General features: G+C 45.0%; 1 protein-coding gene across 3 annotated transcripts in view; it reads left to right on the forward strand.

The window, feature by feature from the left end:
- The first annotated feature begins 381 nt into the window (after positions 1 to 381).
- RELL1 (RELT like 1) overlaps positions 382 to 23375 on the forward strand; it is a 61298-nt gene continuing 38304 nt past the window's right edge. For 2 of the 3 annotated variants that reach the window (XM_045573485.1, XM_036418789.2), the window contains exon 1: positions 382 to 579. In XM_045573485.1, coding sequence (XP_045429441.1) covers positions 492 to 579 — 88 coding nt within the window. In that variant the 5' untranslated portion in view covers positions 382 to 491. The remainder of the gene's footprint in view (positions 580 to 23375) is intronic. The other variant, XM_036418782.2, reaches the window with a different exon arrangement.

Below are 23375 nucleotides of genomic sequence, written 5' to 3' on the forward strand. Positions count from 1 at the left end.
CCCGACCCTCTGTTTTCCTTTTCCCACGCCCGCCCGGTACCAGAGCCTGGGCGGGTAAGCTGACTCAGCCCCTGCCCTGGGCTCCCGCGCAATCCTCCTCGCAGTTGCGGTAAAACCCGGCTCAGAAAGGAAGCGGGGAGGCGAGAGGGGGCGTGACCTGAACCCAATGGGCGTGGCCTGGACGCTGTGGGCGGGGAATAGGGGGCGGGGCCTTTCCGAATCGGGCCGTTGAAGCTGTGACCATACAGAAAACTAGCAAGCGGGAGGCGGGGCCAGCGGCGGTGGGCGGGGCCACGTAGCTGGGTGCGGAGACGCAGGGCGGAGCCCCGGTGGGTGGGGCCGGAGGGGCGGGGCCCGGGCGGGGTCCGCCGCGCGCGCGGGGGCCGAGCTCCGCCAGTCCGCGCGCCCGCCCGCCGGCTCTGGAGCAGCCTGCGCGGTCCGCCAGGTCCCGGGACGCGGCGCCCCAGGGGAGAGGGCGAAGGGACGCGGCGATGGCCTCGCGGGGACTCCCGGATTTCGCCGTCCTCGCCGCTGCGGTCTTGGTGGCGGGCACCGTGAGCTCGCCGCTCGTGGCCCCGGGTGAGTTTCTCGCCGGGGTTGGGGCTCGCGGCGGAGGGGGGGAGGGAGCGAGAAGGCGAGGGATCCAGATCGCAACCCCCTCTGCGCCCCGCTGCGCCCCGCGCGCTCTAGTCCGGGCTCGGCCCCCGGTGCCGGCGCTGAACTTCGGGCGGTTCGGGCGGCCCGGGCGGATTCGATCCCTCCGTTTCCCGCCGGCGGGGCTCCCGCCTTCATTCCCCTCGCCGCCTCCTCTGAGGACCTGTTTCCCCCGTGTCTCCACCTCCGAGTTGTCCCCGGTGCAGGGACCCGGCCTGGCCTCGCCTTCCTCGGGGGCGCCTCCTCCAGGCAGGCTCCCCGGAGCCCCGCTTGTCCTCAAAGGCTCCGCGAGCGGAAGATCGTGACACCGGAGACCGACCAACCGGGTGCGCTATCGCCGCCATCCTTTCCCCCCCCCCCCTCCCGTCCTTTTATAGTTTAAAACCTTGGGCCGAGTTTCCATGTCTTCACTTTCCAAGTTTTCATTTATTTTTAGTGGTTGCATGCATTCTGGTAACAGGTTGGGGATTTCAGATATCTTCTCACATGTTCCTGTAGAAATCAGGCTTGGGGGGAAAAAAAGGGAAGACGCGTTCGTGGACTTGACAGTTTTTGTTTGCTTTCTCTCGAGAGGATCCCTGTCACCACAAAAGGAACCTTCTGCGGTCAGGGCAGGAAGCCCCCGCGGAGATGATAAAAGTGTCATCGCCCACGATGAGCCTATTAGAGCAGGAATGTTTCATGGAAACCTGAGAGGGATATGCAACTTGTCCTTGCCTCAAAACTCTTGTGTTTATGCAACTTGTAGGCACCAGGGAGTCCTCACCACCATCCATTCCCTTTCTTTTTAAAAATTTTATTATTTATTTATTTATTTATTTACTTTCATTTTTTTTATTAAGGTATTATATGTGTACATATCTTACCAATTCCCCCCCCTCCTGTGCATGCCCTCCCACCCCAGAGTTTTGTGTCCATTGGTTATGCTTATTATGCATGCATACAAGTCCTTCTTAATTGCTACCTCGTTGAGTGTTTTAAAAAAAATAATCATACACGAATACCTTCTGGGCCAATTGGGGTTACCACCATCTGGAACCTTACATTCAGGAGCTCCTCTAAGCTGGAGCAGCTCCTCTCCAGGTCCCCATAAATAAGCATCTGGAAGCCTTCCCACTGTGACCGTCTCCTCCATAAAAACACACACTGCTGTTCCTCACCCCGGAGAAGCTTCCAGTGACAGCTTTTAAACTGGCTTGTCACTCTGGCCTTGACTTTTTCATAGAAACCAGAACACGTGAGGCAGGAAGCAGCGTGGATAATCTGTCTCCCGAGTCTTTATGAGCAGACCTGTGTATTTCCTTCCGCCATCCTTTCCTCCCGGGGACTGCAGCTAGGGACATGCATTATATTGTAGATGGGCTGGGAGATTTCCGTGTATAGCCTGCGTTTCACTGCTGAGACAGGTAGGTGCGTTACCAGGTTCAAAGGAGACCCGAGGTGGTAGCCAGCCGTGAGAGATACAGAGCCAGCTGCTCCCGAATTTGAAGAGTTTAAAACTGGGAGTAAAATTCAGCACCTGATATGCATGTAATCCTCCATCCACACGAGAAATCCACCCCCCGGGAGGAAGATTGTGTTTCCATGGATCTCTGGTCTGCACCCAGGAACGTGAGAAAAGCTCATTGATTTTGCACAGTCACCTTTTTGATGAGAGAGAACACATCATAAGCATAAGGTATCTAAAAAGGAAAGGGAACCGAGTACAGGTTTGTCAGGATGCCCTGAGGCCTCACGAGTCAATAGCTGGCCACCCGTTGACATGTAAGACAGTGTTCGTGTTTGCTGGGCATGTTGGGAAGTCGGGAGAAAGCAAAGGGAAGTAATGTTGATTGCCTGCGACGTGCCAGGCTTCAAGTTGTGCACTTTATATGCATTTTTGCACTTATAGCTCATAACCCTGGGAAGCTGTAGTTTCCAGGGAGGCAACGGAGGCCCAGAGCAGTTACAGTTGAGCCAGCGTCACATAGCTAAGATACCAGTCAGCATTGAATCAGAGAAGCAGAATCCCTAGGAGGTGAGTGTTCCTCTCTATCTATGTATCTTTATCTTTGATCACCTAGCCAGCCTACTTCCAAAGTTCATTCATTCTCTTTCCTCTATACCCACTGGTCCCCAGAGAGAAAAATAGAGCAGGAATCTTGTTGAGATGGTAAGACAGGGAATTTGGGACATTTTAAAGTTGTAGGCATGGGCTTATCAGAAGGTGGGAAGCAGATGGAAGATCAGATAGCTACCTGGTGGGTTGTGGCAGTGTCTTTCACTTCCTGCCTCGTAGGTGAATCTCATTAAATGTCTGTCTTCTTAGTAGCAGCGTTTGAAACGAAATACCCCAAGCAGCAGAAGGGACGATTTTCCACACCTTGGCTTATTCATGTCCTTCAGTTCTCTGGTTACTCAGCCTTTGGGCTTATTCGTTTCTCTTCTGGCAGTGGGCACAGCCTCCTGGTAAGGAGAGAGCGGCGAAGGTCCAAGGGCTGGTGAATGAGAAGTGCCTCTTCCTGTGCTCTGAGGGCTGCCCTCCAGCCTCCTCACTCCTCATTGAGATGCTAAAGATAAACTTTATTAAATTCTGTTTCTCCTCTGGCCAGGTAGCTACCCAGATGTGCATACACATCAGTAGACAGAATATTTGAAAAAGCACCCCTTGGAATTTGGGCTTTCCAAGTCCAAATTTAATTTAAAGAGGAAATGAAAAATTTGAGAAGTGCTTGTTGTTCCCTCTCCTCTCCTGTTTTCACCCTGGCCCCCCAGATAAATCAATCAATCATCTATTTGGGAGTAATTGAATTTGAATGAGAGAGGTCAAAGCTCTAAGTCAGTGATTGGCAAACTCATTAGTCAACAGAGCCAAATAGCAACAGGACAACCATGGAAATTTCTTTGGAGAGCCAAATTTTTTAAACTTTAAACTCCTTCTAAGGCCACTTCTTCAAAATAGACTCGCCCAGTCCGCGGTATTTTGTGGAAGAGCCACACTCAAAGGGCCAAAGAGCCACATGTGGCTTGTGAGTTGAGGTTTGCAGACCACTGTTCTAGGTGATAGAAGCAAAAATTTTCATTGTTACTTCAAATGGGAAGTCCGCATTACTTCAAATTGTTTGGCTTGGATATTGAAGTTTAATTATATATTGAGAAGTTATTTAAAAAGTACAACAGTGATTTAAATTGTCATTGGTTAAAACTATTATGTGAGTGGTTTCTAATTATTTTAGGGCACTTTGGCAGTGGGTAAAGATTTGATAGGCTGCTGAAAGCAGGTGGAATAAGGCGTGTGGTGTGGCTACCAAAGACTAAAATTGGAGTGTGGGGTTAATTCACTGTGGGCACTCTTTAGAGGAAGGAATGGCATGTTTATTCTGTTTTATGACAGGTTCTTGTCTGTGTACTCAGGTTATTTAATTGTTACAACACCCTGTCCTATTCTAAATACTAGAATATTTTTTTAGATTTATTGATTTCAGAGAGAGAAACATCAGTTTGTTGTTTCACTTATTCATGCATTCATTGTTTGATCCTTTAAGTACTAGGATAATTTAAATATTCGTTTTTTTAATAGATGAAGAAATTTCATCTCTGACAAGTTAGCTTAAAAAAGTCACTTAATAAAGTATTTGACTGTCTAACCACTATTCTATACACCTGAAACTAATAGTCAATAATATTGAATGTAAACTGTACTTGAAAAGTAAAAAAAAGAAAAAAGAAAAAAAGAAAAGAAAAAAAACCACGAAAAGAAAAAGTCACTCAATTATCCTAAGTGAAATAAACCAGTTAGAGAAAGACAAATATCACATGATCTCACATATGTGGAATCTAATGAACAGAATAAACTAACAAACAAATAGACCCAGAGAAATTGAATCATGCAACAGACTGACATATTTCAGAGGTAAGGGGTCAGGGTGTGAAGAGATTAACCAAAGGGGGAGGGGAAAAAATATATATATATATATATCCATCCCACAGACACTGATAATAGTGTGTTGAAGGCCTGGAGAAAAGGTGGAGGGGGTCAATGGGGGAAAAAGGGGACATCTGTAATACTTTCAATAATAAAGATTTTTATAAAGAAAAGAAAAAGTCACTCAAATGTATGTTGGGTTTTGACCTTGGTCAGATCTACTCGATTCTGAAGCCTGTTCATATTATATTACAAAATCATTTTGTTTTTCTTTCAAGTGAGAAATTTACTTTTTTTCTAAGATATTTATAAAAGAACACTAAGGGTAATGGCAGGATACAGTGGAAAGAGCATCAGGCTCTAAGTCAGAGACCTGGACTTGAAGTGAAAAGTCAAGAGCCCCTACTGCTTTCCGCAGTGTGGCTCTCTGCCTCCATTTTCTCACCTGTGAAATGGACCTGTGCCAACTCCTATCTTTATCTGCCTTATTGGTCACCAGTAGGGATCAAATGCGCTATTGTCTCTGAAAAGTCTTAGCAAATGGCAAAGTGGCATATACCTTTTATCCTGTGTATCTTTTTTTCTGTATTTCTTCCACAAAGTGCCCATCAGGTTGGACTTATATTACAATGTCAATCAAACTAATAAATGTATACTACCCATACTGTAAGGATTTCATTCTTTAAGTGGTGATGCTTTTGCAATGATGGGTTCATTGGAAATATATAAAAGCCCAAAGTGATGCTTCAGATTCATGAGTTTGCTGCCACTGACTGGGAGCAAATCTTTTCCCACTTTCCCTCTGCTAAAATACAGTGCTCTGGGTATTTTGGGAAATCTCCACAAGATTTAAAGTTTGGGGGGAGGGTGAAAATTGGTACCTTGATTGTTTGAATTTGTATGTTCTCGATTACTAGTATATTGACTGTTTTTCTAGTATTTGAGCCATTTGCATGTGTCTGTAATCTTTTATGGACAATTCTGAAATCTGAAAATCTTTGAAAACCAAAAGGTGTTTTTTTTTAGGTTTTTTGCATACCCGGTTGGTGGTAAACCTTAATCTGAACCAGTGTGAGATTCTATAGTATATATTTATCCCACTCAGTGTGAATACTGCTAAGTTTTGCTGCAATTATGTTAGTGAGTTTGATTTCTGAGTGTTACATAATGTGTGCTAAATGCATTACAGTACTTTTTTGGAATCACGGTCAGACTTTCGAGGCATGTCTGACCCCCAGGTTTTCAGATAAGGGATCATGGTCCTGCAGTTTCCTCTTTGCGACTCATCTGTTCTTGTCTGTGGGCAGCCAACTGTAAAACTGCTCGAAACAGTAAAGTATCCTATGGAGAAAATAACTCCTCAAAGGAGTGGTATGTCGTGAAAAGAAGCATTATTTCAGTATTCTGGTGTGGAATCGAGTAAGATACAGATGTCTGGGGAAAGCAGGAGTTTTGTTGATTCTAGATGGCTTTAGGGATGGGTGCCCATTATCCTGGAGACAGATGGAGGAGTTAGGCCAATTTCTCCCCTGCCAGTCATTGACATACCTCTCTTCATGAGGGAGAAAAGGAATGGAATCCACCCAAGAAACTTTTGGGGGAAGGAGGGGTGGGTAGAGGGTGGCAGATACTCAGGCAAACAGTTCCTGTGCCCAGTCATCCCACCTTGAGGATCCTTTTGCCAAACTAGCTGAACTCGGGGAACTGGTTTTCTGTTCCCCCTTTGAGGTACCCCAAGGCCCCATCTTGTTGTTGCTCATGCCAGAGTCCAAACAGTCGTGCTCTTCCTGGCTCCCCTTCCATTTGGTTTGTACATCCCGGGGGTATGAGCACCAATAAAGTGCCTGTGGTGCAGAGGGGAGAAAGTCTTTGAACCATTTTTCTCCTCTGTAGCATGGAACAAACATGGCAGAGTTGCCTTGTGGATTGTTTTGAGATAAAACATGCATAGGTTACAGTCCTATCACCCTGAACACGCCTGATCTTGTCTGATCTCGGAGGCTAAGCAGGGTCGGGCCTAGTGAGTCCTTGGATGGGAGATAAAACATGTTTGGCATGAAGTGCTCAAAAAGTATATTATTGTTTTGTTCTTAACTAAATTCTAACCTGCCCAGTTATCAGAGGGCACAAAGTTCTGAACTGCCCCAGAGGTTTCTTTTCAGGTGCCCTCTCTCTTCCTGCTCTTGAGCCCTGGATGCTGAGGGTGGTGGGCAGTGGGCTACGGGGAGGGTGAGGAATAGGGTCTGGCAGGGAATTCTCTTGGGATGCAGGGGAAACATAGGACTGAGCCTATGTTTAGCTCCTAAAATTAGGCAAGGAAAGAGAGAAAGAAAAAAAAAAAAAAAGGAAAGAAACTGTTTCCTTATGTGACACATTTTGGGGGGGAGAATTTTGGAAGATTCACCAATTGGTTTATTTCTAGCCAGTCCAACAATAGGGATAGCCATAAAATTTTGATAGTTTCCCCCTAAGATTGGATGTAATTATTGGCATGATTTCTTATTATCCAGCTTTTGAACCTATGCTAATGAGTGACTTAGGGTGGTACAGCCTCCTGATGTAGGTCTAAGCAGTGCTGTAGATCTGAGACCTTTACCTGAGGGGTCTAATGCTGTCTCCCTGTAGACAGTGTCAGAACTAATTACTTGGTGGTGCTGGAAAAAACAGAAAAAATTAGAATGAGCAGAATCCTGTGGCCCTAGGGCTGGAAGGGACCTTGATAATCTCCCTAAAGCTGCTTATTTTTAAACTAGAGGCCCAGTGCATGCGATTCATGCATGGAGGGGGCGTGTCCCTCAGCCCAGCCTGCACCCTCTCTAATCTGGAACCCCTCAAGGGATGTCCGATGTCTCTCTCACAATCCAGGACCTCTGGCTCCCAACCACTCACCTGCCTGCCTGCCTGATTGCCCCTAACTGCTTCTGCCTGCCAGCCTGATCACCCCCTAACCACTCCCCTGCCAACCTGCCTTCCCCTGTCGGCCTGGTCACCCCTAACTGCCCTCCCCTGCGGGCTTGGTTGCCTGTAACTGCCCTCCATTGCAGGCCTGATCACCCACAACTGCCCTCCCTTTTAGGCCTGATTGCCCACAACTGCCCTCCCTTGCCTGTCATCTTGTGGCGGCTGTCTTGTGTCCACATGGGGGTGGCCATCTTGTGTATTGGAGTGATGGTAAATTTGCATATTATGCTTTTACTAGATGGGATTTTACTTATTAAATTGATCGGGGTGACATGGTCAACTTTCAGGTATGCGTTTCTGTGTTATAAAATCTGTATAATGTACTGTATGCCCACCACCCAAAGTCAAATCTCCTGTCACCTTATGTTCGGACCCCCTTCTCTCCCAGCCTGCTTCCCTCCAGCAACCACCACACTGCTGTTTGTGTTCACAAGGTTCAGTTTTATATCCCACATATGAGTGAAATCATAATGGTTCTTAGCTTTTTCTGAAAAACTTACTAGTATTTCACTCAGGGTAATGTTGCTATTTCATCCTCTCTCATGACCGAGTAGTGTTTAGTAGATGAGAAAGCTGAGTTAGCAAAGCCAGGACTCTTCCCTTGCGTCTCAGCCGGCCCTCCACTGAAGTGGCCCAGCAATGCTGCTCCTGGCAAAGCTCCTGGGCCTGCATTGGCCCTCGGTCCTCACACTCCAGGGCTTGGCGTCTCAGCTCTGGATCTGGGGTGAGTGGCCCTGAGGAGAGTAACTTTGGCTGCCTAACTTCTGAGACGAATTGTGTTGTTTTCAGTTGTGTAATTTTAGGGTCAGAGGGGACTTGGTGGCCATCTTGTAATGAATTCCTGTCTTTGCAGATAGAGAAACTGAGCCTGAGAGGTTCAGTGGCCTGTGGAAGGCAGTGAGGGCCGTGGTTTGCCAAGCAGCAGAGGAGCAGACATTAGGTTTGGTGAGGGAGGGCCTGTGTGTGTGTGAGTTTTGGTCACGGTCCAAGACTCAGATTCAAGCACAGGACCCAGAACAGAGCAGACATTTAAAGACTGGAAGGAAGGAAGGAAGAGAGGAAGGAGGGAAGCCATTGCTGGAATCCAGGTGTTTTTGCTGGCAGTGGCGAGAATGGCACCAGGTGCTAGGCCGGTGGGGTCAGACCGGGCCTTGGTTTAGCAACCTCGGTCCTGGCTAGGAAAGAATTCAGAGCTGAGACTCAAGCTATAAGATCAAGTTTAGTTAGAAGGTCAGACATGGAAGAAGTGAGTGGTAGAAGAATGGGCTTAGGAAACAAGTTACCGAGGTGAAAGAAGGGGCCTTTGTTGCTTAGGAGAAAGAAGGGTAAGGTAAGGCGGCAGCAGGAGAGCTGGGGAGGCAGGGGAGGGGAAAGGCATGGGTGTGCTTCTGAGAGGGAGCGCTGGCTGGGCCCTCCAGCCCAAGGGCTTTTAAGGGTGGGGATTTCAGGGGAGGTCCCAGGGGAGGATCTCAATAGAATATTCATCAGTTTTCCAGGTGTGTCTTTTCAGAGCCGTGGTCTCCACTGATTGATTGGTTAGTGTAAGGGCAGGGGGTTCTGAGTCAATGCAGCAGGTCCTGAGTCAGCCATGGCATTGCTTGTCTGGTTTTGCTGCTTTTCTAGGCCTGGCCCCGAAACACCATTGAGGCCTAGAAGTAATTTGAGGTGGGCCAGCACCTCACTGTCCTGGTGGCTTAATGCCCAAGGGCTGTTCTCTGGCTCCCTTGTTTGTACTCCCTCTAAAGGGGTCTGACCTTCATGACTAGCAACATGTCAGGGTAGGAAAGGTCAGGGGAGGGTCCAAACTGCATGAGCACTATGTGAAAGGTCAGGGGAGGGTCCACACCGCCAGACCAGAGAGAGATGCTAGGGGAGGAAAGGTCACCCTGGGGGTGAGAGCCTTGATTTTGAAGTTTTGCCCGCTGCTGGGCACCTGGAGCTTTCTGCCGTGATGACCTTCTGTACCTGGCCCATCGTCCTTGCTCTGCTCTTGTCTGTCTAATTGCCTACTACGTTCTGACTCTGTCAAGGCTTTTTCTTTATAATAAAGCAAACAGTTAGGCTTTCCCACAAATCTTGGCTTCCCAAATTGGTGGTCAGCCAGACTAGAGGCCATGGAGATAAAAAGAAAGGACAATAAAAAGGAAGCAGGTACTGCTTTTATCAGGTGAGCATGGTGAGACGTTGATAACGATTGGAGTCAGTACAAAGGTTTTCAAATTCATTCATGAAGCTCTTTTCAAAGACAAACTAAGTTCAGTTGTGTTTCTATAACCAGTATTTCAAATGTACTTATTAATTGAATATCTATCATATTTCATATTTTATACCTTCTCTTTATACCTTTGTTTCATGGGTTAAGTTTCTGATTTCTTTATTAATTCAGCAAATATCTGCCTAACTGTGTGTGTGTGTGTGTGTGTGTGTGTGTGTGTGTGTGTGTGTTTGTGTGCACACGTGGGGATGTGAATGAAATAGACTCAGACTATGCTTTTATGGAGTTTTAACAGGTTATCAGGGAAGACAATTAAACAGGCAATCATGATAAAGTGTCATTGGCACCTCCATAAGGAAACTGTGGCCCAGAGCCAGAGTATCTAACCTGTGGCTGGGGGTGGGGTGAGAGTCCAGTAAAGGCTGAGCAAGACTTTCTGGAGGAAATGAAGTTTAAACTTGTAAAAATGTCAATTGTAAGCCAGGTGAAGGTAACTAGAAGTCACGGAAGAGAGGTGGTGAGAGCAAGCAAAGCTATAGCAGTGGTTCCTAAACTTGAGCGTGTATCCGAATGTACCAGAGGGCTGTCAAAACCCAGGTGGCTGGGCTTCACCCCATTAGGTCTGGGAAGGGCCCAGAGAATTTTTCTAGCACATTCCCAAGTGATGCTGCCTAAGGATCACATGTGAGTGAGTGAGGGTGATCAGAGGTGGAAGAAATAGTGGGTTGTGTTTCTTTTAACCTGGAATCCCACCCCTCCATGTGGGCTATGCATATCCTGCCCTCTATCCATCCTGCAAACAGATCTGGGGTAACACATCCAGCCCTAGCCGGTTTGGCTCAGTGGAGATAGCACATCGGCCTGTGGACTGACGGGTCCCGGGTTTGATTCTGGCTAAGGACACATGCCTGGGTTGTGGGCTTGATCTCCAGTAGGGGGTGTGCAGGAGGCAACCGATCAGTGGTTCTCTCTCATCATTGATGTTTCTATCTCTCCTTCTCCCCTCCTCTCTGAAATAAAAATATATTTAAAAGAAAGAAAGAAAGAAAGGGTGACACTTCCAGGAAACCTTTCCTAGGTCGTCGCACTGATGTTATCTCCTTGGAATCCATGAATACATGTTGCATCCATTCCATGTTATTTAATAGAAAATTACATGCAGTTGTTACCACTGTGCTTGCTCTCACGAGAGCTCCTCGAGGCAGCGGCACATAGAAGACAAGACAAGCACAGATCAGATTTACGTCTTGCAACCTCAACAAGGACAGACTGCTGTATTCTCTGTGTTGTAGAGATGATGAAACCAAGCCCAGGTAGCCAAGATGAAGAGAAGTGAAATGTCTCCCTCAAGTCACAGATGAGGGGAAGCCAAAGCTAGATGTATGTTCATGTTCACAATTGTTCTGTGTGTGTTATGTGCAATTGCATGTGTTCCATGCTCAGCTCCTCTGGTAAAAAGAAGGTTTTCTACTTCTCTACTTGTTTTACTTTTTTATTGCAGGTCCATCTACTTAACAAGAGTACCAAGGCACCTTATAAATTGAATGTAGCTTTTGTTTTTAGTAAAAAATGGGCAGTTACCCAAGGAATTCTTCAAGAATTGTTTATTTGCGCTTAGAATAAATATTTGAAGGAAGTAAGTCAATGTACAGGTCATTAGGTTTATGAATGATTTTTATAGAATTTTGGCATGAGGTAGATATTAAGAGAAAAGCTATTTCAGTTTCCGGAAAAGACACAAATAAGGCTTCTTGACTGGCCAGATGAGGTTAGCCAAGTGGAGACTTATAAAGAAACTTGTATATGAAATGTTATGTAACAGATAAGGTTGAAAACAAACAAATTCTTTTCAGTATCCATAACATGCCCAGCCTTTCTTCCTCATGCTCATACACAAACAGAAAGTGATTTTCTGAGACTCCTGTCAGGGGTGGAGCTTTGAAGAATTCACTGGGCTTTCCGTCTCACAATATAACTCTAACAACAATTTCCAAATGCTCTAACAGCTCTTCATAGCTGGAAGTCTCCAGCACAATCATGTGAATTATTCACATTTTAAAAAACAGCAGCCGGAATTTCCTGGCATTGGCGAAGTGGCAGATGGCTATTGAACAGGCATTCCTTGGGTTTTCTTTGCTTGTTTGTGCTATACGCTTTGTGTGGCCTGAATGCTTCCGCGCCTTCCTTAATTCCTTCCATCATCCGCCCCCTCTATTAAAGGCAAAACACAAAGCCACCACTGATAGCAAAAAAAAGAGGCTGTGGACATTGCTCACAGCTAGGTGAGAGGGCCAAGAAGCTGGATGTGGAAGATAAAACTCATTTCCCATGCATGATTGCCAAAGTGATGTCCTAATAGTCTTTGCAGATAAAACTAATAGATATTTCTTACAGTGTGTCTGTGATTCATTTTCACATGAGGACCTCATTTGAGTCACTGTTGGGTGTTGTGTAAATATGAAAAATGAAGAACAAACTTGGGTTGAGAAGGGAAGATAAACTATGAATACATTGTGGAATGAGGGAGAATGCGTTTGGTGTAACCCGAGAACCACAGACAAGGTGCTGTGCGGGGTCACCGAAGAGACACTTTCCTTCTGATCAGAGGGATGGAGAAGCCTTATTTGACATTTTATTTTATTTTTTATTTTAAAAAATATATTTTATTGATTTTTTACTGAGAGGAAGGAAGAAGGATAGAGAGTTAGAAACATCAATGAGAGAGAAACATTGATCAGCTGCCTCCTGCACACTCCCCACTGGGGATGTGCTCGCAACCAAGGTACACGCCCTTGACTGGAATCAAACCTGGGACCTTTCAGTCCGCAGGCCGATGCTCTATCCACTGAGCCAAACCGGTTTTGGCTAAAACTTGGCATTTTAAATGGACCTGGAAGGGAGTGTAGGGAAGGGAATAGCCTGTGCAAAGGTGTGGAGGTAGGAAAGGGAACGTCAGTGCAGCCCTGGTACGGCTGCAGAGGGGAGGCGGAGGCCAGGCTGGGAAGCTCCTGAAACTACGCACTTCACTGTAGGGGCCTGGGGGCTGAGGATGGAGTGGGGTGGAGGGTGGGGGGCAGTAGAAGGTCGGGGTCCTCAGGCTTTGTGATGTGATGGAAAGAGCTCAGAATCTTTATGAATTTGTTTGAGCCATGGCCGCATAACTTCAGCAAGGCAGTTCCTATTTTTTTTTCCCTGGGGGAGGAGGAGGAAGAGAGGAGAGGAGATAAGATCTATTTTTTTTATACACTTCAGAGTTTGAAGGATCAAACACATAATATAACCCTTTGTAAATAATATAAATATGACCTGTATAAGTATATAGGTTTCATATAATACCTATAGTATGTTGATAGAAATAGTTTTTCAAAGTTAAAGAAGTGTTGAGAAACTGGAATCATGAAATAAGCATAGTTATAAACTTGGTGTGAAGGCCAAGAAGTGTTCATTAGTGGTAAAAGCAAGCTAATTGTGTATTTGTCTTACATCAGAGTAAACCCTCTGAGATTGTACAAATCACCTTGATTCCTGGATTCTGTGCTAAACATTTGTTTTTAGAAGGCTGTTGTGCATTTCCGTCAGCCTATTGCTGTTCAAGTCTTTTCTCTCCTGGCGAGGAGGATGTCAGTGTAAGAAGCATAGAGAATTTTTATGAGTTTATTTGAGCCAAACTGAGGACTATGCCAGGGAACAAGATCTCAAATGCTCCTGTGGAATAACAGTTTTGCAGTTTCTTTTTTGCTTTTGAAATCAAGGAGGGGACACGCGTCAATGTGGGAATTGGATTACAGGATATTTAACAAGATTATGTGCTCTTTTGAGGGTTAATGCCCCCTTCGAGGGATATTACTTCTGGTATTTCAAAGGCACATTAACCTAGATGCACAAGAATGATGGACAGGTCTGGCCAATGTTGCTCAGTGGTTGAGCATGGACCCATAACCCAGGAGGCCACAGTTCGATTGTAGACCAAAGGTTTCATAGCATTGTCTCTGCCTCTAGTCAGTGGGAATATCTTATATGTAAATTTTATGGATTTCACTTATAGGTAGTCTTCTTACTGAGGGGTTTCCGGTATTCTGGTTTACTCTACAGCATTAATTTTAGTGTTAGGTTGACCTGTAATTTATAATCTTACCACTCAGAGATAACTAGTGTGAACATTTTGGCATCTTTTCCAACAAAATAAATCAAACTACTGTTTCATATTTGTTTGTTCACTTTAACATTTTTCATTAACAAGCTAGATCGTTTTGGACAAAGTTAACTATATATGGCAAATCTGTTTCTTTTGTGCAAATTATTTCTGTTGTTGTAAGTCAAAGGGAAGTTTAGGGTTTCTGAGAAGAAATGAACAATTTCAACACTGTAAAATGTAAATTAGGAGGGTCTTTTGATTTTGCTTTTTATAAATGGTAGCAGGATTTTATTTTATTTTTTGAAATTTGTAGTTGATGCAAAAAGAAAATAGATAAATTGACTTGGAGAAAATATAACGTCAATACACCATCCTTTCCCAATAATTCACTCACTAGGATAAACCATTCTGTCATTCTAGATTTATTTACTGAATTTCTCCTCAAGACTCTAACTCAACTAGAGATGAGCTGTGGGTAAATCAATTTCATGGAACTTTAGTGAATATCAAAAGTGTTAGGGATAATAGAGCACAGAGTATGAGCTTTGCACCCTGGCTGCCTGGATTAAAATCTCACCTCTGCCACTTGCTAACTGTGGCCTGATGCAGGTTACTCATCTCTCTGTGCTTTAGTTTTCACATCTGTAAAATGGGCTGCAAATAATGGTGCCTACCCCATAGGGTTATTGTAAGGGTTAAATGAGTTCATACCTGTAAAGTACTTTGGATAGTAACTAACTGTACAATGTGTTCCAAACATGTGACGGTTGTTAATAGTATTTTTCTTGCTACTGGTGTTTTGAGAGTTCTTACTGAGTTTAATGCTGTCACTTTCACGTTTATTTCTTCCCCTTAAAATCAAATTTTCTATGTGCAGTGTTTTCCTAATTCTGTTTCATCTTTCCTTTGCTTTGCTTGCCTTTTCTGAAGTGATCTCTATTTTCTGTCCTAGTCCCTCTTCTGCTTTGCTCTTTCTCTGACAGCATTAGCGGAGACTTCACATCAGAGGACTTCTCGTGACAGAACATTTACTAATCTTTGTTTTTCTGCCCCCATATTCCCAGAAGGCAGGCCACATGCCTGGCTGCACCTGTGACTAACGGGAAAACCCTGTGTTTAGGAGTTCTGCCGTGTTCTGTTTAATCGGTGTCCACTTCCTGTTCCTGGAAGAAAAAGAAACTGCGGGGCTGGTGACAGTGTGGGAGCTGCATGAGTGACAGCTGCCCTCTCACCTCCGGGCTTGCGTAGTTATTCTGTCCCGACATTTACCTCTGCCTTCTCCAGTCTGGCTCACGTGGCTCCCCGTCCTTCCCTGCCTGTCGCTTGGGCATCAGCTGAGCTGTAAGCGTGGTGAGGATAGCCGTGTTTACCGTTATTAGCACTGATAGCAGTTGTCATGGCAACGGCAGCTAACTTTTATTGAGCACTGACCGTGCTAGGCACTCTGGCAAACCCAGGTTCATCTCTCTTAAGACTCAGGAACAATTCTGTTCTTATTTTCCTTTTAGAGATGAGGACACTGAGGCACAGGGTAGTTAACTGACCTGCCTGGGGTCACACAGCTAGCAACCAAGTAGAATGAACATAGTGCAGCCAAGAGACAGCTGGCTTCCGCTCTAGCCTCCTTGCTTCCTGGGCCGCAGCTTTAGCTCAGAGCTTGGGCCCTGATGGCAACAGACCTGGGTTCCAATGCTGGCCGCTCTCCAGAGGAGCCGCCTTGGTTTCAATACTCTGTTCTTTAATGTGTCCAGTAAAAAGCGCCAGGCACACAAATAAGCACTTGAGGTTTCAGTGCAAATTCGCTGCCATTAGCAGCTGGTGTTGGAGTAGTTCCATGTCCCAGAGGCCTTGGGTGTATCAGGGCAATCCCTTTCCGGCCAATGCTGGGCCATCTTCCTCTTCGAAGGCCTTGCTGAGCCCCCACCAGCTCGTCATCCCTGTTGTTGTCCCACGTGGTTGGCTGTGTTTCTTCCTGCCCTGTGGACATTAGTTGGCTGCCGTCTGGCCCTGCAGGGGCAGGTTGAACCCAGAAACCAGGGATCCAGCTCCCCGAGGCTGAGTCCTCTGCGCCAGCTCTTTCTCTGTGTGATGCTCCAGGGGAGTCACTAGGGGAACCTCCTAAATCTGGTCTTGTTGTCTCTGCCTGAAACAGGCCATCTGGGCCTGTTCTCTTCCCATTTGGTGGTTTTACTCTGGCACTTGCCGCTTAGCTTCCTCCCATAGTTTAAATAATTCCTAACCTACTCCCTGCTTGGCCTTGCCCGAGGAATGTGCATGAGGAGATCAGTTAAGGATCACGACCCCGTGGAAAGAAGGCAGAGCGTTTGGCCAGGGTGTGTCAGCTTGGCCCCTTCAGCCCCTCCGCGGTTTGGAATGTGACGGTGTTCCCCAAAAATCAGTTAGAGGGCCAATCCCCAAAGCTGGTCTTAGGAATGTGCAGCTATTTGCGGTCTTCTTATGAATCTTTGCTAAATGGATGAGCACAGGGCTTCCTGGTATAGTTAGATCTTTCGGAAAGGGCTTTATCTAACAAGGGTGTAAAGCTATGGGATGTATCAGTTCTGCTTTCAAAAGAGTTGTGTTTTTAAAAACTGTCGGCATTTGGGGGTATAAGTACATTGGACATTCTATCCCACCAAATAGTACCTTAAAACCGCTTACTAAGTGGGGGTGGGCACCTGATCAGTTACCAGGGGCCCTTCAGAAGGTTGGGGTTTGCTTGTACAGGGTCCATTAGCAGGTGTTTAAGATGCTCCCACTGTGTTCCAGGAACTGTGATAGGGATTAGAGGTACAAAGACACCTGTACCTGGGGAAGCAGGGGAGTTGGACATAAATGAGGATTTCCCTGTGGAATCAGTGTTGCCCATAGAATGCCGGAGTGATGTGTGTTGTAGTGAGATGGGTGGGGAAGATGTCAGCGGCTCTGAGTTTTGGTTCCGCCTGGCTTGTTTCTCTGTTTAGTGATGTCGTGTTAGGCCACTGATTTATTTGCAAAATAATATCTCATCCAGCCACTTGACTACTTCCTTGGGACTCGAGGTTTCAGACAAAAGAATGACTGTCAAAATATCAATGGCATTTGGGTGGGAACTTTCTGTCTTTTATTAGAGGCCCGGTGCACGGATTTGTGCACTGGTGGGGTCCCTCAGCCTGGTCTGCAGGAGTTGGGTCGAAACTGGCTTTCCGACATCCCTCAGGGGTCCCAGATTGTGAGGGTGTAGGCCAGGCTGAAGGACCCTACCCGTGCATGATAGGGCCTGGGAAGGGGCCATGCAGGGGCTCCAGGACATGTTTGGCCCATCTTGCCTAGTCCTGATCTGTCAGACCCCAGCAGCAAGCTAACTTACCAGACAGAGCATCTGCTCCCTGGTGGTCAGAGCATGGCATAGCGACTGGTCAAACAGTCAAACAGTTGGAGGGACAGTTAGCATATTAGGCTTTTATGTATATATTAGATGGTGTCTTTAGCTACTGAGTGTGATTGAAGATTTTCTTCCTTCTTTCTCTTCCTTTCCTTTTTCTCCCTTCTGAAAGATTTTCAGATATCACATAATTAACATGTTTAGTACAAATTATGTTTGTGGCAAGTATTGAATTGCTTCCAAGTATAATAGTTTGTGAATAATAATGTGCAAACACATATATGGACGGGGTGCTTTTTTCATAGATAGAAAATATCTTCCTTTACCTTCATAAAAGTTTTGGAAGGGTAAAATAGAGCTAGTCTTTAGAGTGAGTTTTTGCTTTATGCAGTTAATAATGGGAGATTTTATGCTGCTGAGATTTTTTTTTTTTAAATGAAGTCAATACAAAGTTTATCTTGCTTTAGCTGATTTTAATAATTTTTCATGCATTTGATTTTTACATTAAAAATGCATGAACATTACAATGTTTATCATACATAATAGGGTCATATGTATGATTGAGGCAGATGAAGAGAAGCAGATTTCTTGGGTTTAAAGATATTAGGCTGGGTGGGTGTGGACCTGGGCTCCAGCCCAGCCCAGTGGTTAGTTGGTGATGATTTAACCCACCTGTTTACTGTGAGGCACGTGTCACTCACTAGATAGAATTGAAGGCTGCCTCTGCTCTCACAGACACTGTGGCTGAGAGTGTGAGGCCTGGGGCCACGTTGCCTGGGTTAGATCCTGCCCCACCTCGCACATTGGGGCTTGTTATTGAACCTTCTATGCATCGTTTTCCTCATCTTTGGATGGGAGTAATTGCTGGAAGCCAATGCTAGCATGTTATAATTGCAAGAGTTTCATCGAAAGGTTAATGGAACTTGGGGACTAACAAGGGCCGAGTCACATGTGTTGTCACCTGTTGGGAATGGCTAGCAGCATTTCCCCAAACCTGAAAAGGATGCATTAAGATGATTGTTTGCTGCCAGACAGTTCAGGGCATTTTAATCTACATGTTATTGGCTGCTGTTGGCCAAACACCTGAACAGCTGAAGGCAATTCCCCAGTCTGACAATGCTTTTGTATGAAACCCTATCCTTTGATGTGTATATCTCCACCTTGCCTTAGGACAATTTGTGTTAATAAAAAGCAAGGGGTCCTGAGACAAGGAGAACTTGGTTTTCTTCAGCCAGGCTCCTCTGACCCCCAGTGCCTTTTAAAATTATCTTTAGTCTCTTGACTCTTATTTAGTCTACCCACAGCCTTTCTCCAGATTCCTGAACCCTTCTAGATGCCCGATCAAGACCACCAGCATTAAATGACACCCAACGTCTGACATTAGGTAGTGAGAAAACCTACCTTACCGATGTTGTAGAAATGAAATGAGATTGTAAAGAGGCATCTAGAACAGTGCCTGGTACACTGCAAATACCCAGTAAATGCTGTCTTATAATTGTTTTAACGTAGCAACTCATTCATTCTTCATAAGACACCACCTTTTGAAAAGAATCTGAAGTGAGCATTAGCTTTCTTACGTTCTTTTGCTTTATGGTCACTTCAAACAGATGACTTTTTATTTTATTTTAAAAATACATTTTTATTGATTTCAGAGAGTGAGAAAAAGTGTTAGAAACATCAGGGATGAGAGAGAATCATTGATGAGCTGCCTCCTGCATGCCCTCTACTGAAATCCTAGCATGAGCCCTTACTGGGAATTAGGTTGACGCTTAACCACACCAACCAGGCCAAATGACTTTTTAAAAAAAAACCCCTTTTTTTTTCTTGAATGGCCATCACTTAGACTCTTCAAGGTGCAGAAAGGTCTATCAAGTCTTTCTCCACTCTGTCCTCCAGCCACCCAGGCCCTCTGCTGGATACACAGTGCCATCAGTAAGTAAAGATTTTTAAAAAATGCTCCAAATGGACAACACAAAAATAACAAGAGGAGGAGGAAAGGCAAGGGAAGGGAAGGGAAAGGGTAGAAGGACAGGAAAAGCGGATGGGGGGATTCAGGGAGGTCCTGAGCTCTCCTGGTCCCTGCAGCCCCTGGCTGACACCCCTCTCTGAGGACCTCGTGATGGGTCTTCCTGTGTGGGATCTGCCTTCTCTGCCTTAGAGGCCGGGTTGGTGGCTTCCTGGCCTGTGTCCCAGGCAAATACTGGTGAGCTGACCGTGCTCTGGTCTGGGGTGAGGTCAGGTCAGATGAGCCTTCTGCTGTCTTCTAAATGGAAACCATTGTTTGAGGTGCTTTGGGAGGTTCAGGAAGAGCCCAGAAGTTGAGATCCTTGGCTTCTCACCACACGGGGATCCTAAAGTGAATCAGTCCCCTCCCAAGGAGCAGCTGTGGGGCTGTTAGTACGTAGATATCTGTGTGCAATCCTTTGGTGCCCTTAGGGGAATTGTGTTTGGTCAGGGAGTTTCGAGGTCTTAAGAAATCACTTCAGTCTCGCTGGTGTGGCTCAGTGGTTGTGTCAACCTATGAAGCAGGAGGTCACAGTGAGATTCCCAGTCAGGGCACATGCCCGGCTTTCGGGCTGGATTCGCAGCCCATAAATGATTCCATCCATTATCCTTTCTCCTCATGGATGTTTCTATCTCTCTCTTCCTCTCTCTTCCTCTCTGAAATCATTAAAAAATATAATCAATCATTCAATCAATCAATCATTTCAAAGGGTCGACCTGAGACAGTTGCAGAGAATGCTGGGAACTTTCTCCGAAGGCCAAGATGTTTCCCCCGCTCTGGTTTAAATGAAAACCTACAATGGTGACTTTTTGTAGTTTCCATCGTTATTTTTAAGTGGCTTTGTTTCCTTATGCTGACATCACCCTCCTCTCAGCCCTTTGTTCCGGTAGCTCTCTGGGGTTCAGGAGTGGTTCCAGTTGTTCTCCAATTTCCTGCCTGTCAAGAATGTTTCCTTTTTGTCCACCCAAATTCAGTTTTTCTTTTGAAATCTAAGCTGAAGTCCCTTTTCTGTCCTGGATCACACTATTTACTTCTTTTCTCAACTCCCACGAAACACAGAGAGAGAAACCACAGCTTAAGTATGGCTTGTGCTTCAAACACGCCTTATTGAGTAATTGGGTTGGAAATTAAAATGCATTTTCCCATTAAAAATGATTACGAGGCTCCCACAAAGGGTATTTAAAAAGAATGATAAAATAATATTTTGTGAACATTTATTACAGAAAAGTTGAAAGAATAGTAAAATGGGTACTTGTATACTAGCCACTTAGATTCAACATGTTGCCATATTTGAGTTCTCACCCTACTTGTCTGTCTGTCTACCTATCTACTTTTTTCTGCTAAACTAGTTGAAATCAAGTTGCAGCATTTCCCCTTCTAATGTGTACCTATCTCGTAGGATTGACTTCCTGTACATAACCTCAATACCATTATTATCCCTAAGAAAATAAATAGCTTTTAATACTGTCTAATCCAGTTTCCTCAATTGTCCTCAAAATATCCTTTGTAGCTATTTAAATTTTTTTTTTTTTTATTGTTTAAAAATTTCAGTCAGGCTCCAATCAAGGTTTACTTGATGGCATTTGGTTTTATTAGTTCTAACAAAAGCTATTTGAATGCACATTTAGCTACTAGGTACGGTTGGAGGGGGTGGGGGGGGCGGGGAGAGGAAGGAACTGTATTGGGCACAGGCATTATTTTGAAACTTCTGGCTTCTTACTCTATCCCTTACTCTTAATGCCTGTCTCCTTCCCCGAGCTCTCCATTTTGGCATCCCCAAGGGTGCAGCTGAGCTTACACAGATATTAGCAGAAACCTCAGACAGCTGCATTTTTCAAGGGGCGTCTTAGCCGAATGCATCTGTCAGTCATGAGTTCATGGCCAGGCATTATTGATGTAGAAGAGCTTTTCTGGGAAAGCTGTCTAGGCCTCCATCTGTTTCCAAAGTAGTCTTTCTACCCAGAATCAGAGTGCTGTGGCCTGGATTGTGGTAGCATTTCAAGGACTTTGACAAAATGAAGGTAACTGGCTGTGCACATTGGGAGGGGTTTTGTGTCATGGGTGGGTAAACTCTGAGCAGGCAGGTCCCGTCTGCATGTCCCCTCCCTGCCTTGTCACAGCTGCTGAGTGGGGGAGGGTGGGGCTGTAGCAGTTGCTTATCTGGGAGGTGTTTGGAAGTTTTGTTTCACAACGACATTTAGCACTTATTTATATACTGACTTTCATTGTTTTCCCATTTGTGCTCTCCACACATTTTTAGCTTTATGAATTTGTCTGGGAAAATGCTGTCTTAATAACTGGTGCCGAGGCGAATGATCTTAAAAGCTCTGTGACTTTGGTTATCTCTGCAGCCAAAAATAGGAATAATCTGGGGATAATTTTGTTTTGTAGAATTTGCTTTGCTTTCTCTTCTTTTGTTAGTGTAGCTAATTGATTTCTCCTCTTTTGTTAGTGTAGCTAATTGATTTAAACTGTGTTTAACCAGTTAACTTAATTAAGGAGCTTGTTTTGCAGGAGCTAGTTGATCTGGTTGTGAGCACCGTCCTGAAACATGATCTGCCTGAGGTTTCCACCAGGCTCTTACCAGCTGTGACCTTGGGCAAATGATTTACCCTCCTGAACGTCTGTTTCCTGTTCTCTAAAATAATAGTACCCACCTCATAGTTGTGACCATCTGAAACCATTGGGTCCATGGCCTAAACCCTGGGGAATCTAAGCAAATATATTAAATATTTATGCAGTAAACTCAGTGGAATAGAGGTTCTAAATAGTCTCACATTACATCAGGATAGGCTTTGCTACCAATGGGTTTGGCAGATTTGTTTTGTTACCAGTCCAAAAGCCATATATGCCTAATGCTTTGAAAATGCCAAAACTGAAAATGTCAGAGCCCGGAGTGGGAAAGGTTTATTGATAGAGAAGATGCCAAATGGAGAAGACAGGCACCTTAGTGGTTCCTCTAACCCACCTTAAGGAAGCACAGAGTTCAGGCTTCTTTTATGCCAAGGGAAGGGAAAATGGGAGGGGCTGGTTTTATAAAACTCTGACGCCCTCAGCAGAATTTCTCTAATGATTAATATGTTTAGAGTGGGAACCATTAGCCTGAAGGCCATGGGAAGAACGCAAGCCCACACAAGAAGGGGTCAGAGAGACTGAGCATTTCACTTTATTACAGTTTTATTAGGAAATGAGAATTTATTTTTAGATAGTTTTGGATCTTGGTTTGTGGACATGGCAGAGGTGGTCTTATGTTTTTCTCTCTGGTAGCATCAACCCAGAGTGAATTGTGGATGGGGCTGTAGACAGTGTGGGAAATTTTGGAATTTTGAGAACCACAGAGGACATCAGTACTAGCTCATTAATTGTTCAGCTAACCAAATCAAGGCCCAGAGAGATAAAGTATCTTGTTCATGGAGGTAGCAGGTGGCAAAACTGGATAAGGAAAAATACATTTAGAGAAATGCATATCTAATGATGTTAGTCAGTAATCCAGACCAAAAATAGATTGCTCTTGGGTACTGTGATTTGAATGTTTAACAAAGAAAAAACGTAGGAGTGTGTGTGTGTGTGTGTGTGTGTGTGTGTGTGTTTAAAAGTTCTTTTCCAACAAGCTTGGTGTGGGTTATCAACTTACTAACCAAGCCCCTTTCCCATCACAGAGTTGCTGGGTCACTCTGCTGGGAAACTCTAGCTTCTGGGAATGCAACCCCTTTCCTGATAAAGGGGAAAGAATAGCTATCAGAACCATCAAAATTCTCGTTTGACCTTGATTGGAACAGAGCTGCTTGGGAGAAGTCACAAGGTCTTCTTACCTGGAGTCCATGATTAGTACCTTCGTCTTCCCCATTATTATAGTAGCCCCCAAGTGATGCCCACTGGCTTTGAGGAATGCCATTTCTGCACCATTTCATCCCAGCACCTCTTGTTACTGGTCCATGTGCCCAGTGGTTCAAAAGGTCAATATTTAAAACATCAGTATTTGAATTAAGAAAAGATTTATTGATTGAGAAGGCTCCCAGTTGAGAAGATGGGGGATTTACGAGGTTCCTCGAATCTGTCTTTTGGGAGTGCAGAAGTCAGGCTTCCTTTATGTGAAGGGAAAGGAGAATGGGAGGGGCAAGAGGTAATTGAGGACCA

The sequence above is a fragment of the Pipistrellus kuhlii genome, unplaced genomic scaffold (genome assembly GCF_014108245.1).
Source record: "Pipistrellus kuhlii isolate mPipKuh1 unplaced genomic scaffold, mPipKuh1.p scaffold_m20_p_1, whole genome shotgun sequence".
Lineage (NCBI taxonomy): Eukaryota > Metazoa > Chordata > Mammalia > Chiroptera > Vespertilionidae > Pipistrellus > Pipistrellus kuhlii.